The following is a 16,735-nucleotide window of genomic DNA, read 5'->3' as shown; positions in this document are numbered from 1 at the left end:
AGGAGGAGGAGGAAAAAAAACTTACAAAACAGGCAACTTGGTCCAGGGAGCCCGCAAACCTTTAAAGGGCTCCACAGCTGACAATCAAACCTTCACAAGCACCCGCCAGAATCTCAACGCACCACTCAGACATTCCCAAAGCCACACCTGCCTCCCTCTTGACATGTTTTAATCCGCCTCCGTATGCAGTCTGACTCCCACACAGTGTAGAGCAAAGCAGACCCTCCAGCGTGGTATCGAAAAGGAATGGAAAACCCGCTCTGCTCTACACTGTCTTACGCTAAATTCTAATGGAGCCACCATCGGAATCGCCGACCTTCAGCGCACAGTCCCACCCCGACGGATGAGAGCCATCTGATTTTATTACTTGCCAGCTCAATGGAATCCATGCCATTGTGTACCCCACGTCAGGCAGGAGTAGGGCTGAACGATTTATTTAGTCAAGCATATAGTATTGCCATATCATAAACACCGATTTCTACCGCTGTTACTAGCCAGGCTAAACAACGATCCTTACAAACTGAAGTTCTAACACAGGGATTCTCAAACTTTCAACAACCCCTTTACCTGCGAAGAACATATTCCAAGGACCTAGGAATGGGCAATCTGAGTTCCCAAAAGATTTTATTCGTCTTATCCAGTGTTTTCGTCAACGATAACGAAAGCATTTCGTCAACGGACATTTTTTTCATGACAATGACGCGCAAAAAACGTCTATTGAAGACTATAGCATAACGAGATGGATGCTAGGTGTCGTCTGACACGAAAATCAGATGAAAATTTGGCATCGTTTCAGTCATAAATTCACAATGTGTGATATTTTCTTATCGTATGTGTAGTTAGAACGCATTTAGCAGCGTATAAGAGTGTTAATAACGGCGTTGGAGTATAACAGCTTTCCTAACAGCGTTTTTGTCAGTAGTGAGTAATCTAATTAAATACTTTTCCCATCTTTGCAACACTGTTACAGTTACTTAGGATGTAAAGGGTAGCGTTGCCACGTTACTTCACACAGCTCACAACTCTCTGGGAGAGAAGAGCGGAACGAAGGAGGAGGAGGGAAGAGGGTCGTGACACCGTTGCAAACGCGATGATGATTGGCTTTGAGCATTAGCATAGCATTCGCTCTAGCACTACCATTTAGCGTGGCGAGCGTCATAAACTTTCGGGCAACATTTTTTAAAATTTTTTTAACACAGTTCATGGCGTCCAGGTGAGTACAATTAATTGAAAATAATGTACTGTTTTCCCACTGTGCATTATCATCACCAAGTTGGTGTTGTCCTTGTAGATGCTACAAAAAAAATTTTTTTTATTTTTTTTTAATTACCAAAAGTAGTCACCTGCCCTCAACTTTTCTTGAATGACGTATCCATGAACCTTTTGTGATGTTTTTAATCAAAACAACTAGAGCATAGACAGGTGAGGCAGGAGATTCAGATTAAAAAGTATATCTATATACTAGTATATGTATTCGTGGTGTGAGGATACATACAAGTCAGCGGGCTCAGTACAACAGAGAAAAAAACAAACAAACAAAAAAGCCTTTTTCCTCACAGGATTTTAAAGTCATTTTACAGTTACGCTGATATAGTTGAAATTTAAAAATAAAAAGCGTGACCTACGTGTTTTTTTGTTTTTTTAAAAAATAAAAATCAGTTCAATTCAATCAGTTAATATAAACATTTTTGGATGTGAAAGATGTTCCAGAATTTATAATGTAATAACGTGTGGAAAATGAAAAGTAACGCCAGTTACTTTGCTGAGTAAGTAATTACTCTTACAATGACATAACAGAGTTACTAACTCAATTAGGATATGGGAGAAGTAATTTGTAACTAACTAATAACTTTTTTAAAGTAAGAGTAACAACACTGGTCTTTCCCCCCCCTTTTTTTTTAAAATTTTGTTTTTACTAATCAGTTTGTATCTGCACATGAACAATTAAATATGACACAGCTGAACATGATCAATCAAGAACTTTTTGCCAAGTTAAAAGTTAACCTTTTCTGGTATGGTCGTCACCACAGTGGACAAGCTTAAAAAAAATTTATCTCGATTGCTCATCCTCAATATCACAGTTGAGGTGAAGTCTATATCAGCTGACTTTTGGTGACAATCAGAATTGCGTAGCAGTTGTGCTAACCACTACAACACTGTCCTGCCTCAGCCTCACACTAAAGGTGAAAATGAAAACTCAAATTTACATCCGCCTAACCACTGGTATTATATTTATACTAAACACTGTTCATTAGCCCAACAGCAATACAACTGGAATAAAATGCTACAATGTGATGACCTGAAAACATGCATTGGAAAAACACTGAAACAAATTGTATTTTTTTTCATCATTCAGCCCTAAATTAAAGACGCGTGGCAAGTATTAAAACAGATCACAGAAGGGGGGGGGGGGGGGGGGGGGCGAGAGAATCAAACAGAAGCCCACCTTCCGTATCCACTCTCTTGCCCAGAAACCCCCCGTTCTTTTCCCAACATCCGTATCTTATCCCTCCCCAACAGACCCAGGTCCGACGATGGCAGCACGCCAACCCAGCTCTTGCCGGCCCCCTGCAGTGTCAGTTCCCCGCCCCCAGGATACATCGCCCCTCCTCATCCCCTGCCGCCCCCGAGCCCTTCTTCGCAAGCGTACGCCTGCTCGGAGGGTACCAGGGGGGTCAGCCGGAGGTCGGGATTGACCTTGTTGGATGTGGCGACATGGCTCGATTTTGGAGATGGAATGGGCATGTTGGAATTTGGATTTGGGCAGGGAGTGGCAGGGGGTGAGGAAGTCGAGGCTGAGTGGAGAGGTGAGGTGTTGATGTGGAAAAAATATGCTTTGCACTAAATCAAATTTAAAAAAACGCGCACAGGGTATCTGCATGTTTAAGAGTCACAATAAATATTATAAGGACCCTATTAAGGCCTCCTACTATTCAAATATGACTTTCGGCCATATGGGCTCAAGTATGTAGCATATAGGTATATTTCAAATTGGAATGTTGCAGAAATGCAGAAACAGCACCAATGTTTGGCAATTTTTAGAAAAACACCTGCTTGCAATTTTATAATCTTTCTATAAGGTACAAAGATGTCTAAAGACTAATTACTAATTTCCTAGTAGAGTCAAAAGTAGTATGTTGAAGTTATACATCTTTAAATATTTGCACACATTTCCTAAGCCATTCATTTCATTGTAAAAAAAATACTAAAATTTACGCATAATTTATACAAATTAAACACATAGAAAAACCTACCTAATTTATAGATGAAAATCATTGTTTAAGTGTAATATTCCTATACTGTTTGTTGAGATGGAAAATCGTGGGTATTTATAAGCAGTAAATTATTATTTTTCTTTTATTTCACTATCCAATCTAAATTAGGCAATATACAAGTTTTTTTTTTTTTTAACTGAAATGAACTTTTCTACACATAATTCTAATTTACTGAAATGCACCGGTACAGAATTAGCTATTTAAACTGCTATATCTCCTATTACGTGATTAGCGGACACCCTTGCTGATGAATTTAATGTGTGTACATGCAGATGTGTTGTCATGAAAATGCCAGCGTAGGGAAGAACCGCATCCACGAGCCCCCACCTCAGGACCATGGACCAAAAAGAAGTGTGTGTGTGAGTGTAGAGAGGAAGTGGATGGGCGTGTCTTCTGGGACGTACCTTCCTGAGCCAGTGAGGCAGTGGAGGAGGCGGCAGCAGCAGAGTTGGTATGCTGCCGGCCCACTATTGGACGAGAAATGCTACAGTTGGGAGGGGCTATGCAAATAACGCTTTCCGATCGCGGGGGGCCTAGGAGGCCACGGGGCGTGCCGTTTAAAGCCCAATTATATCACTGCCGTTCGATACAAGTGGACTGAACTAAAAAAAAAAAAGAATAAATCAATAAAGAGTTGCATCCCGTGGATTCCTAGGCCTCTGGTCGAAATCCTTACCTATGGTATAAACTCCACAAAATTAAACAAAAACCTGGGATCTAGGCCCAAAAACAAGTCACTGTAAGCAGCAGGCTCATAAAAATCCTGAACTTTACGGCACTAACCCCTGCCCCAATAATCTATATGAATATACACTGTATATATGAAAACAGTCTAGGCTATTTTGCAAACATGCAAATACTCCAAAGGCAGCAGAGAAGAGGAACACACACACACGCATACACACTCCCTCACACACACAGAAACACATAGGGAGAAACACATTAGCATGGACAAAGACAAGTGACGGCCACATACAGTCATTAAAACGATATGCCTCATATCGCAATCATGATCAAGTTAGTCCTACTTGTTGCACTAGTATTATTTAAAAAGTAAGTATGTATGTGTGGTAAGGAAGGAGGAAGGGGAGGTGCAGAGGACTCCAGTTCTATCCAACTCTCCTTGCTCTGCATGTGCTGCGTGGGGAGCAGAGGGCGAAGGGCACACCCACCTGAGAAGTTTCTGGACACCAGCATGGTGGTGAGGATGGCTCCCTGCGGGAGGAAGAAGCGAGGGAAAAAAAGAATTTCAAGCGGGCGATTCTTCTATTTCCTAACACTCTGTGTTCTGTTTCTAAATGTGACTTTCAATAGCCTGGGACATCTATTTTCTAACACTTACGTGATGAAAGTGAATAATGCGGATTTATAGGACATATTTTTTGGACACACTGGAATTGTTCAAAGGAGACTTGGCAGCGTAAGAACTTCCAGCTCAGTCAAATCAGGAACTTTGTAATTTGGGGGAAAAAAACAGCTTGTACTGCGCAGCTGAATATGACAATGTGTAAGATACAGTGGTATGAAAAAGTATCTGAAGTATTGGAACTTCTCACACATTTCTGCATAAAATCACCATCAAATGTGACCTGATCTTTGTCAAAATCACATATGAAAAAACAATGTTTGCTTTAACTAAAACCACCCAAACATTTATAGGTTTTCATATTTTAATGAGTATAGTATGCAAACAATGACAGAAGGGAGAAAAATAAGTAAGTGAACCATCACATTTAAAATTTTGTGGTGCCACAGCATCTCAATGGGGTTCAAGTCTGGACTTTGACTTGCCCATTCCAGAAGGTGTATTTTCTTCTTCTTAGAGCATTCTAAAGTTCTAAAGAGATATTAGACTGTGCCAGTGATTTCTATAAGTCTATAGCAGACACTAGGGATGGGAATCGAAATCCGATTCCAATTCGGAAGCGGTTCCTAGTGTTTCGAGGCCTCGACATCACAATGAAAAAGCCTTAACGATCCCTTTAACGAGTCCTGAAGACGCATATTGCGTCGTGACTGTCTTGTTGTCCAAACGCATCAAACTAGCATGGCGCCAAGAACCACCCGCTCCAAAGTTTGCCTACACTTCACCAGGGAAGAGGGTGAAAATGAAAGGTTACGATGGTTTAGCACGAAGCACGAGCATTGCAGCCCTAAACATAACAATGACAGCACATAGGTTCAAACGCTCGAAAGTGTGTCTTCACTTCACGAGTAAAAATTACAACAAAACTACTTGCAATCATTGCAAGGTGGAGATAACTGCATCGGGAGGGAATAGACTGCACTGTCCTCACCGAGACAGCTATACAGCTAGCTAAACTCCGAAATGACGATACAGAAGACGTTGGTATAATTTGCTGAGTTTATTCAACCATCACTTGAAGAGTGAAACTAAAAATAGAAAAGAAACAAATCAATTTCGTCCCCAACAACAAACAGGTTTGCATCAACGTAAATCAGCGATGATTAGCTGCTAATTCAGTCATAACAAAACAATTAGCATGCGCTCGCTAGCATTAGCACATCGTTCAAACCACTACACAACTGGATTTAAGTGTCCGATCGCGAGTGGAAACACACAACAACAACACAAAAGATGATACGTACAGGCGTTGCCTCTGTAGATATTTTACAAGCATTAACAAAGAACGTAGGGTCGTAGCAGTGCTTCCCTCTCTCACTAACTCGCTCACTCGCTTGGATGCGGCATTTCTCCTTTGCGTTTAAGTGCGCTCTTCTTCACGTGAGCGCGTTCTTCGCGTGAGGAAGCGCAAGGGCGCCCCCACTTCAGCGTGAAAGCACCATAAAAACTAAAAGGCATGCATTTCAATATACTGGTAAATAATACACTTTAACAGGGGTCCCCAAACTACGGCCCGCTGGCCGAATACGGCCCGCCCCGACATTTGGTCCAGCCCCCTGAACAATACCAGAAAGCATTTTGAATTTTTTTTTTTTTTTTCTCAATAGTGCTATTTATTTTCTGGCCTTTTTCTGTGAAGAACTCAGAGAGGGTTATTTGGTTATTATCTATTTGATTAATAGTGTTATTATTATTAATTATTATTATATTATATTATTATTTTTATTTTATTTACTTTTGTTCCGTGAAATATCCAGAACGGGTTATTTGATTGTGGCTTTCTGAAAAACGATAATTTTTTACATTTAGGCACTCCTGCAATTGTCACACTTTTTCTGTTACAAACTGACCCCGGCCCCTCATCAGAGAAGGGAAAAGTTATGCGGCCCTCACTGGAAAAAGTTTGGGGACCCCTGCAAGTTTAACACATATTGCTAACGGCAGACCAACGACCTATATGCCAATATATACCAATATTTTTTATTTCTATTAGAAAAATGTTTCAGTAAAATGTTAAACATTCTTGTGCATTTGCCACTTATTGCCACAGTTAATATTGAGGCTTTGGGCCTCTTTTGACCTTGTTGTGAGTTTGTAAGGTTGTGACTTCTGATTAAACAAACTCGATGCCAATCAAAACGTTTGTTCTTCTTTTTCCCCCAAATTAGAATCGATAAGAGAATCGATAAAGAATCGAATCGTTAAGCAATATCGATAATGGAATCGGAATCGTAAAAATCCTATCAATTCCCATCCCTAGCAGACACTAGGGTTTTTTTTTTTTTTTTTTTTTTAAACCTCTGAGTATTCTGTGCTGAATTCTTGGCATCATCTTTGGTGAACGGCCACTCCTTGGGAGAGAAGCAACAGTGCCAAACTCTCTCTATTTGTAGACAACTTCAGACAGCTCTTTTGACCGAGCCATGATGCACATCAGACAATGCTTCTCATTTCTTACCAGGTGTGTGTTTTATAGTAGGCAGGGCAGCTTTAAACTACTCATTAATAATTGGATCACACACCTGACTTAAATCGTTTGGTAAAAATTGGTTTCTATTGCCCTTTGAGTCTCCTTAAGCAGAGGTTTCACTTATTATCCCCCTTCTGTCATTGCTTAAATGCTATCCTCATTTAAATATGATTACCTATAAATGTTTGGGTCGTTTTAGTTAAAGCAGATACTGTATTTTCATCTGTGTGATTTTGAGAAAGATCAGATCACATTTGATAGTGATTTTATGCAGAAATGTGAGAAATTCCAAAAGGTTCAGATACTTTTTCATACCACTGTATATGCACTATAATAGTAAAGCTGAATCAAACAAATTGTGGAAGACACCCCGACTAATGAAGAATATATCCGAACAAAGTGCAAGTTATGTGCAGTAAAGCCTGCACATTTGAAGTTTTTATGCGTACATTGCCCAAGTCTTCCACAATCAGGTTTCGCCATTTATTCACGCCAGAAGGACGTGTTGACATTGGTTTAATCAAATGCAGAAGTGATCTAAAGGAAGCACAAAGAGTGCAATATATAACGTGAAGATTAATTTGGTACCTTGAGTTTTCGGCGAGCATTGAACTTGCGGAGACACTCGACAGTTTCCTGTCTATGCATCATTGAAGCCACTGTGGAGCGGTGCTGCAAGAGAGGAAGGTTTGGGGGGGAATTCACAAGTTTACACATTTGTGAAACTGTTAAAAAGGCCTTAATATAGCAAGAAGTGATTCATGTTACCATTCAGATTCTTCTTATGAATGACTTTGGTGTTTTAGAGCTACTTACGCAGACCCATGGGTGCTTGAGAGCCTGCTCGGCAGTGATTCGCTTGGCCGGGTTGATAGTCAACATCTGGTTGATCAGGTTCTTCGCCTCGGGGGTCACTGTGTCCCACTCAGGGGAGGGGAACTAAAATGAATGGCAAATGTATTCATAAATGGATGATTAAGATTTGTATACTGTGAACCTCTTTTTACAACTTACTAATTAATACACAACCTAAATACAATTGCTTCAAAAAAACAATACAGTTACAACACGAATATACCCATGGAACGCCGTAATTCAAATGTGAAATGTATTTTTCCCCCAAAATTTAAACCACACCAATGCCGAGACACACACACCTCTGCAATGCGTCAGGGAGGCTGATTGGATCAATAGCTTTGGACCAAATCTCAATTGGACACTATTAAACATTCCAAAAACTGCTTAGCAAAGCCCTGCACTGCACCCATGCAACGCCTCCCCAATTTCACACTCATACACATGCACTTACATCGTAGGCCCCGGCTTTGATCTGTTGATAGAGCTTGTGCTGATCTTCGTCCCAGAATGGAGGATATCCAACTAACAATATATAGAGAATAACACCTGACAGAAAACACAAAATCGCAGTTATATGCAGTACCTTCATTTTTTTCAAGACACTTGATCAATAGGGTCCTAAAAGTAGCACAATAAATAATAGACATTTACATGAAAATCGCTTAAAGGGAATGAAGTTGAGAGCTGAAATTCAAAAGAAATGCCTTCATTGGTCACTTTAAAAGTGCATAGGGCCAAGCGGAGGGGGAAGAAGGTGGGGGGGAAAAAAAAAAAAAAAAAACACTATTTTGACTGATGAGCAGGATTATTAATAGATTCCAAAACTCGACAATGTATTCATTCATTTAGTCAAGTACGTGCATGTTAGTGCTCCTCCTCACTAGTGACGCTATCATGCTATACTGATGAATATATATATATATATATATATATATATATATATATATATACACGATCACTTCGAAACACAATCTTTTCGACATCTGACGTAAAATTTGACTCGCCATTTGTTTCTAAATCCGACGACATGCTCAAAATATGATTTCTGACAGCGTCGTAGTTTCTTTGTTTTGCCGAAAGATGGGCGCACTGCAGATTTTCTTGAGAAATCAACACTGGCTCCAAACATATGCGGAGTATAAGAATATTGCTGACACTGCGTTTTGGGGTCATCAACATGTTGTGGCCCCCCCCTGCTCCAAAAGTCAAACTCCACCCATGGTTCCAAAGAAGGTTAGAGCAGGTGGTGAAGAAAGGAAAAAGGTGACGCTCACCATTGAAATGAAGATTAAAATAATGGAAAATATGAGCGTGCTGTGCGCGTCCGTGAACTGGCTCGACTGTCTATGATGTCGAGGGTCCTCCTCTGACCTCCATCTTTATAAGTTAAGGTGACAATTATTATTGTTGAAACATCGCCAAAGAAATCGCCAGCTTCGTCACATTTTTAATAATTTATTTCACAATTTGTGCAACATAACACGCCTACTGCCCGCCGCAGCTCACGCCAACAACAAAACATTAAAAGTGAAAGTAAAATCTCTACCGCACCTTTCTCTCTGTCATGTCAGCCACACGGTGCATTCAGGTACAGCATGCAAAACACGTCCGCCACATTAGAACCCGATTTGTTACCATTTATTAAAGGAATTACGGTGTTATTATACTGTGTCATTGTTCCGATTTTATTTATAATTTACTTGTTTTTGCTATGTGTAACTGCCATTTGTATTAGTACCAGCATTATTTATTAAGGATTTAGTGTAGGTTTTCGGGCTGTGGAACGAATTAATGGAATTACAATGTATTCTAATAGAAAAGTCCTGATCGACATACGACTATTTCGACTTACAAACAAGGTCCTGGAACGAATTAACTTCGTATGTAGAGGTACCACTGTGTCTCACAAAATGGCAAGTCAACAATTATCGATGCATGGGTCAGGATTCACCCCTCCCACTCAATATGAATTGGACGTCTACTGCCGTCAAAGGCAGCCAATGAGGTAACACACTATTCTAGTGGAAAATGTTTAAATCAGCCAGTTGGTTCCTTTGTTAAACAGTGACATTTTTTAAAAATGATGCAGTATATCGATTCTTGGGAGCATATCGATAACCTATTGGGATTCAAAGAATAGTGATATATTACCAGATAGATATATTAGTACACTCTTACCCATCACTGCAAAATTAAAAGCTATTACTCATAGAGGAGGACTCACCACAAGCCCATATGTCCACAGGTTTGCCATACGGGTCCTTCCGAAGGACTTCTGGAGACAAATAGCCAGGCGTGCCCGCAAAGCCTGCACGACAAGGGGGGAAAAAAAGGACACAATTAAGCAGTATAGTTATATTGCTTATCAAGGCTATTTTACTTCACTTATGTGAGGAGGGTTGGCTGTGGGGGGAGGTTCGGACCCAGCTGACCCTCTCGGAATCGAATGTAAGGCCAGATTATGACGGCAAGGAGTCAAGCAATGCCCGTTAATCATCTGGCCTGTGCTTAAAAGTCAGCCAAATGCTCGTCACTCGGCTCCAAGCCAAGACACAGTGAACTAAGTATGAACTGGAGTGTGTAAGTGTGAAGAAATAAACGTACGCACCAGTTTGCTTTGGTTTTGATGAAATTTGCAGCATGCAACAAGGCCACAAGGGCCCTCATCTGTTTTAAACTCAATTAAAAAAAATCCATATAACTTTATTTTCTTTTTTAAAATCGTGGACGTTAGATTATAGCAACAGATTTCCTAGGGAGAGTTGCTGGAGACCTTTGGCACCAATGACGTTGTAAATCATTTTGTTGATACTCCCTGTGACATTTTATTTCTCAAGAACAGCAATAATGTTCTTGGGTCAATTTGACCCGGGGCATCTACAGTGAGGAAAATAATTATTTGAACACCCTGCGATATTGCAAGTTCTTCCACTTAGAAACGATGAGTGGATTTGAAATTTTCTTGGTAGGTGCTTGTCCACCGTGAGGGACAATCTAAAGAAAAAAAATCCAGAAATCACAGTGTATGATTTTTTTTTACAATTTATTTGTATAATACTGCTGCAAATGAGTATTTGAACACCTGCCTATTAGCAAGAACTGTGAGCCTCAAAGACCTGTTAGTCACCTTTAAAAAGTCCAACAAATAAGTGGAATGGAAGAATTTTTTTGAGTGACTTTTTGACCTGTTTGAGGTGGTTAGCTGCATATAAACACCTTAACACCCCATACAATCAGGAAGACTCCGAATTCTTAACATGGTTAAGACCAAAGACCTGTCCAAAGACACCAGACACATAATTTTAGACCTCTACAAAGCTGGACAGGGTCACATGAAAATTGCCAAGCAGCTTGGTGATACAAGATCCACTGTTGGAGCAATTATTAGAAAATGGAAGAAGCTACATATGACTGTCAATCTCCCTCGGACAGGAGCTCCATGCAAGATCTACCCTCGTAAGGTCTCAATGATCTAAGAATGGTGAGGAATCGGTCAAGAACTACACAGGAATAGCTGGTCAATGAACTGAAAGGAGCTGGGACCACGATTTCCAAGGTTACTGTTGGTAATACACTAAAACTTTATGGTTTAAATTTATGTATGGCGCGGAAGGTTCCTCTGCTTAAACCAGCACATGTCCAGGCCCGTTTTAAGTTTGCCAATGACCATGATGCAGAGGAGTCATGGGGGAAAGTAATATGGTCATATGAGATCAAAATGGAACTCTTAATTCCACTCATAGTGTTTGGAAGAAGAAGAATGATGAGTACCATCCCAAGAACACCATCCCTACTGTGAAGCATGGGGGTGGCATCATTCTTTGGGGGTGTTTTTCTGCATATGTGGCTAGACGACTGCGCAGTATCAAGGAGAGGATGACCAGGGCCATGTATTGTGAGATTTTGGGGACTTACCTCCCTCAGTCAGAGCATTGAAAATGGGTAGTGACTGAGTCTTCCAACATGACAGTGGCCCTGAAGCAGACAGCCAGAATAACCAAGGAGTGGCTTCGTAAAAATATCAAGGTTCTGGAGGGGCTTAGCCAGTCTCCAGACCTAAACCCAATAGAAAATCTTTGGAGGAAGCTCAAAATCAGTTTTTTTCATTAAAAGCCAGAAACCTGATTGATCTAGAGAAGATCTGTGTGGAGCAGTAGTGCAAAATCCCTGCTGCAGTCTGCAAACCTGGTGAAAAGTTACAGGAAACGTTTGACCTCTGTAATTGTGATCAAAGGCTACTGTACCAAATATTAACATGGAATTTCTCAGGTGTTCAGATACTTATTTGCAACAGTACAAATAAACAAAAAAAATCATACATTGTAATTTCAGATTTTTTTTTTTTTTAAGATCGTCTCTCACAGTGGACAAGAACCCATCATGAAAATTTCAAACCCGCCCGTGATTTCTACGAGGGAGAACTTGCAAAATCGCAGGACGTTCAAATACTTATTTTCCTCACTGTACTCATGCCATTAGGTAAGTTTCATTGAAAACACGTGAAATGAAGCATATAAGGCTAATTTTCATGCCCAGAAAGCTACTTTAAATTGTTGTTTCTTTTCCCTTTAAAATGGATCAATTCCACTTGCAACATAGGTTGGTTAAACAAACCTATACCTTATCAGATGACCTACATTTTAAATTCTTGATGACTCAGCAATCTTTCAAATGTGGTGATAATTCAGTGTACGCAAATGTTTCTGATTAGACATATTGAGAATTTATTTTCTTTATTAGCTGCTTGTAAAAAAAAGTCAAACTATGAAAAAGGGGCAAACATTAAACTCAAGTCAAAATTTAGCTTGGCTGCGTAACTTTCTTATAGGATAGGAAGTTGCCTGATTCAGGGTTAAGATCAGGGGATGCTGTTTTCTGTCAAACAAGAGCATGCCAAACTGAGCATTGTTACTTCTCGAGGAATAAATCCTGAGCACATTAACATACGAGTTAGGGCTGCACAATATATCGTTTGACTATTGCCATCGTGATGTGCGCATGCGCAATAGTCCTATCGCTGGATGTGCGATTATTATTATTATTTCTTGAACACGTAAACTTTTGGTTTGCTTCATAAAAGCAGTGCGTGTGCTGAAACATGGCTTCCCTGTATCCCTTTTATATACAGCAATCTTGATTTTTAAAATGAATATGATAAACTGTTTAAACAATATACAATAAAGAAAAAAATTAGGAATACAAGGATAAATGAGGAAAAAAATGGGGGAGACCTAGGAAAAACAATCTAAAAAATTACTGTAGGGCTGCAGCTATCAATTATTTAAGTAATCAATTAATCTTTCAATTAGTTTGAATAATCAAGTAATCTGATTAGGAACATAACTATGCAGAATTGCAATATAATTTCACAAGAGCAATACATGCATTTAAAAAAAACAATCAAATACCTGAGCTTAGCCTTAAACGGTATAAAAACGGTTAATGAGGATAGAAGTACAACAAAAGAACAATTGGTTACCTTGCATAGCAAAAGTCCACTAGCTTAAATGTTTTAAAATTCTATTTTCTTTTTTACAATACTCTTAACAAATCGTTCAAACACACATTCCTACATAAAATCCTAACTATATCACTAAACTAAACTACAAACCAATCATATTAAGTCAAACAAAAACTTAAAAACCTTATGTTGGTCTCAACAGGGAATAGCTGGATCCAGCCATTAATAATTAAATTAATTCTCGAAGACGCAAAATTTGATTCAAAGCTTTTTTTTTCCCTAATCTAATTACTCGAGTTAATTAATCGGTTCAGTACTAAATTACTGAATGCAATACACCAATACAAAACATGGTGAGGCACCTAACGATTCGATTATGATTCAAAGGCTACGATTCGATTATAAATTGTTTCTGGACACCCCCCCAGCTTTTAATGTTTCGTACAATGGTTTCAAAATTGTACAAAAATCCTCTTAGGCTGAAACAAACTACTATTTCTGTAACAAGTTAACAGTTGAAAACAGTAAATAAAATACTCTAGTCCCCATTCTGTGTCAGCAGCTTTAAACTACATTCCATTAATTTGTTGTGAATCAACCATTAAAGTTGATAAAATTGCTCCCGTTATTCCACAATTTCCCTTGTCTACTTTCGTCATGTGAAAGTTTTAAAACTGTTTAATCTTATAAAGATAGATTCAAGTCAAGATTTTGCCGATTCAGGAGTATTTTAGATAAAAAGTTAATTAGGTTTGTTACAACAGAGCCTTCCAGAGAAGTCTACTGCTTTAAGATGGCGGCTGTTTACTAACGCTGGCAAGTCTGTCATTTTGCATCTGTTTCTCTATGTGCTAACGCCGCTGAGTCTGTCATTTGCATCTAGTTCTATGTACATATGATATCTGCCGTAGCATTATGTGGCTGTAGTTTGTAGCAACTGGGCGTTGTTTGTAACTGCTGTCGACCGCAGTCAGGTATTTTTTTTATTTTTTATCTAGTGGCATGAGTTGAACATATTTACTCTCGGTCTGTTCTTCATTGCGTCCCGAAGACCGCGCTGACTGTGTTTTAGTTTCGCTTGACCTGGCATAGTTAAATAATTGGAATTTGGATGTTTCTGAATCGTTCTCCAATCTTCCACGGCCGAATCGCGAATAATCTAAGAATCTGAAATTTCTCACGCCTTTAAATGGCGAGTCAACCAAAGTCTTCCCAAACAGAGCTATTCAAGTCATCTGGTGAAAATTCTTCTCGTTTTAATACTGCAATATTTTGTATATAAATCGACCCTCAAAAAGTCGCAATGTAGGTTTTTTTCCCCCAATATCGTTCAGCCCTAATATGAGTACCATATATTTTCATGAATTTATATACACACGTCAATTAAATAGACCCCATTTTCAGAATTTATTCAGTCCAATACAATGCAAAAGTGTGTTTACTTTGATGTTTTGAATACTTGGCAAGCTTTAAAAATAAAAATCATCCACCATTATAAGCACTGCCTAGAATCAGCGATTAGTAACCGCAAATGTTTTTGTTCTCCTTAGAAGGAAAAATAGATTAGCCAATGAGTTGATGAACAAAAATAAAACATGAGTGACGTTTGTGTTTTCTCACCGAACCAAGCCTGCTGGTCTCCCTGCACCTCAATAGCAAGACCAAAATCTGCCAGCTTAACTGCAGCGCCCTTCATTTTACTGGCCAACAACAGGTTCTCAGGCTGTGGAACACAGACAGACACACGCACACATGGTGAGCAGAATGCAGGACAGAAGATAAAGACCGTGAGAGACGGCGAGTGACAGCCTCTCTCTGCTGAAGCCGTTTTTCAGAAATATTTCATGTATTGCATGTCACTCTTACGTGCAGTACTTGTGTATACATGTGTGTTTGTAGGGGGTGGCAAAGGTGTGAGAGCGATGGCAGGGAGAAGGGGGTGGGCATGAGCGGCAAGTGCGGACGAGTGGGTTGAGAATCTCCACAGCAGCAACAGAAGCACCTTATATGGACGTGAGCCCGTCGCCATAGAAACCACCGGGGAGTTATTTAGGCAGCGCCGCAGACGGCATGCTAAATGGAAAGTGTACTTAGCAGGAGGCGGCGAGTGTGGCGGCGCTCTAAATGGCCGTTGTTTGGGCAGGAGGACATAAAGGGGCCTGCGGTAAAAGCCTACTCAGGATAAAAGGCCAACAAATCAGATGAACAGAGCGCGTCGAGATAATAGTACTATGCTCCAACAAGGGGAGGAAAAAGTGACTTTTTCCCCCACCAATCTACATGAAAGTATTGTTTTTATTACTATGGTATCCTTATTTGAGACCACATTGTCATCATCACCACAAAGTAGGTTGAAGGCAAAATAGGAGCCGTTTAAGTCAATCAGCACACTCGTGAGTTAAGCCCCGCCCCCCTCCCTCGCTCGCTCGCTCGCTCCGCGGGTGGCATGATGTCACACGAGTTGTCCTAGCAACTTCAGGGGTTCATCCATATCTCCACCACCCACCCACATCAGTAAAATGCATGTGCGCGTGAGAGTCCTTGTTTTTTCCTTGCCATAGGTGACACACAAACGCTGGTCACGTGGCCATGACTCATCATCTGTAAGAACAAATATGGAGGATGAACCAGCGGATGTGAGAGGGAAGCAGAAAATGCAGGACGCAAAAAAAAAAAAAAAGCCATAGAAAGCGAGCGATGGTGCAACCGGGAGCCATCTGTGTGTTGCCATGGCCACGAGCAGAGGTGTGTGTGCGTGTGTGTGTATATATGTGTGTGCGTGTCAGAGTGCGGTTGTCACGGAAACGGGCAACCACTCACCTTGAGGTCTCTGTGCACAATATCATGCTGGTGGATATGATTGACACTCTCCAAGATCTGACTAATGCAATGACTGTGGGGGGAGGAAAAAAGGCAAAGATAGACATGTCAGATGCTATCACCAAAAAAAAAAAAAAAAAGCCTGCTTATAACACGGATGCATTACATTGCATTTGTTTCCTATTACTAGATAATAAAGAAACTAATGAAGGGGAATCTTGCACTCACACACTGTGGGCGCGATGCAACATAATGGGCTGCTACATTAATGGCGGCAGTAATGCGCATGAAATCATGTCCAAACACAGGAAGAAAGAGTGCACTCTGCACTAAGTTGCATAACGAGCCTTTAGCAAACAAGGCGTTCTCCCTCGGAGACATAACACAGGCGCTGCAGTTTAAACAATCGATACTCCAGGAGCGTGTGTAGGAAAACATCTTAATAATGGCGGCGTCCGTGCAAGCTGTCATTATTCCTCCGTCCC

The 16,735-nt window shown here is 40.2% G+C and overlaps 1 protein-coding gene across 13 annotated transcripts in view; it reads right to left on the bottom strand.

Annotated features, from left to right (window-relative positions):
* The window catches only part of LOC130909155 (calcium/calmodulin-dependent protein kinase type II subunit gamma), a 67,537-nt gene that overhangs the window by 23,386 nt on the left and 27,416 nt on the right, over window positions 1–16,735 (bottom strand). For 7 of the 13 annotated variants that reach the window (XM_057825284.1, XM_057825288.1, XM_057825291.1 and 4 more), the window contains exons 6-13: window positions 16,251–16,323; window positions 15,051–15,153; window positions 10,194–10,277; window positions 8,421–8,515; window positions 7,928–8,050; window positions 7,700–7,783; window positions 4,448–4,490; window positions 3,680–3,742 (exon numbers count right to left, since the gene is read on the bottom strand). In XM_057825284.1, the coding sequence (XP_057681267.1) occupies window positions 3,680–3,742; window positions 4,448–4,490; window positions 7,700–7,783; window positions 7,928–8,050; window positions 8,421–8,515; window positions 10,194–10,277; window positions 15,051–15,153; window positions 16,251–16,323 (668 nt within the window). The remainder of the gene's footprint in view (window positions 1–3,679; window positions 3,743–4,447; window positions 4,491–7,699; window positions 7,784–7,927; window positions 8,051–8,420; window positions 8,516–10,193; window positions 10,278–15,050; window positions 15,154–16,250; window positions 16,324–16,735) is intronic. The other 6 variants (XM_057825285.1, XM_057825290.1, XM_057825293.1 and 3 more) reach the window with 1 other exon arrangement.

The sequence above is a fragment of the Corythoichthys intestinalis genome, chromosome 21, assembly GCF_030265065.1.
Source record: "Corythoichthys intestinalis isolate RoL2023-P3 chromosome 21, ASM3026506v1, whole genome shotgun sequence".
Classification (NCBI taxonomy): domain Eukaryota; kingdom Metazoa; phylum Chordata; class Actinopteri; order Syngnathiformes; family Syngnathidae; genus Corythoichthys; species Corythoichthys intestinalis.
Note: the sequence above shows the minus strand (reverse complement) of the source record. Positions and strands in the feature narration are given on the sequence as shown.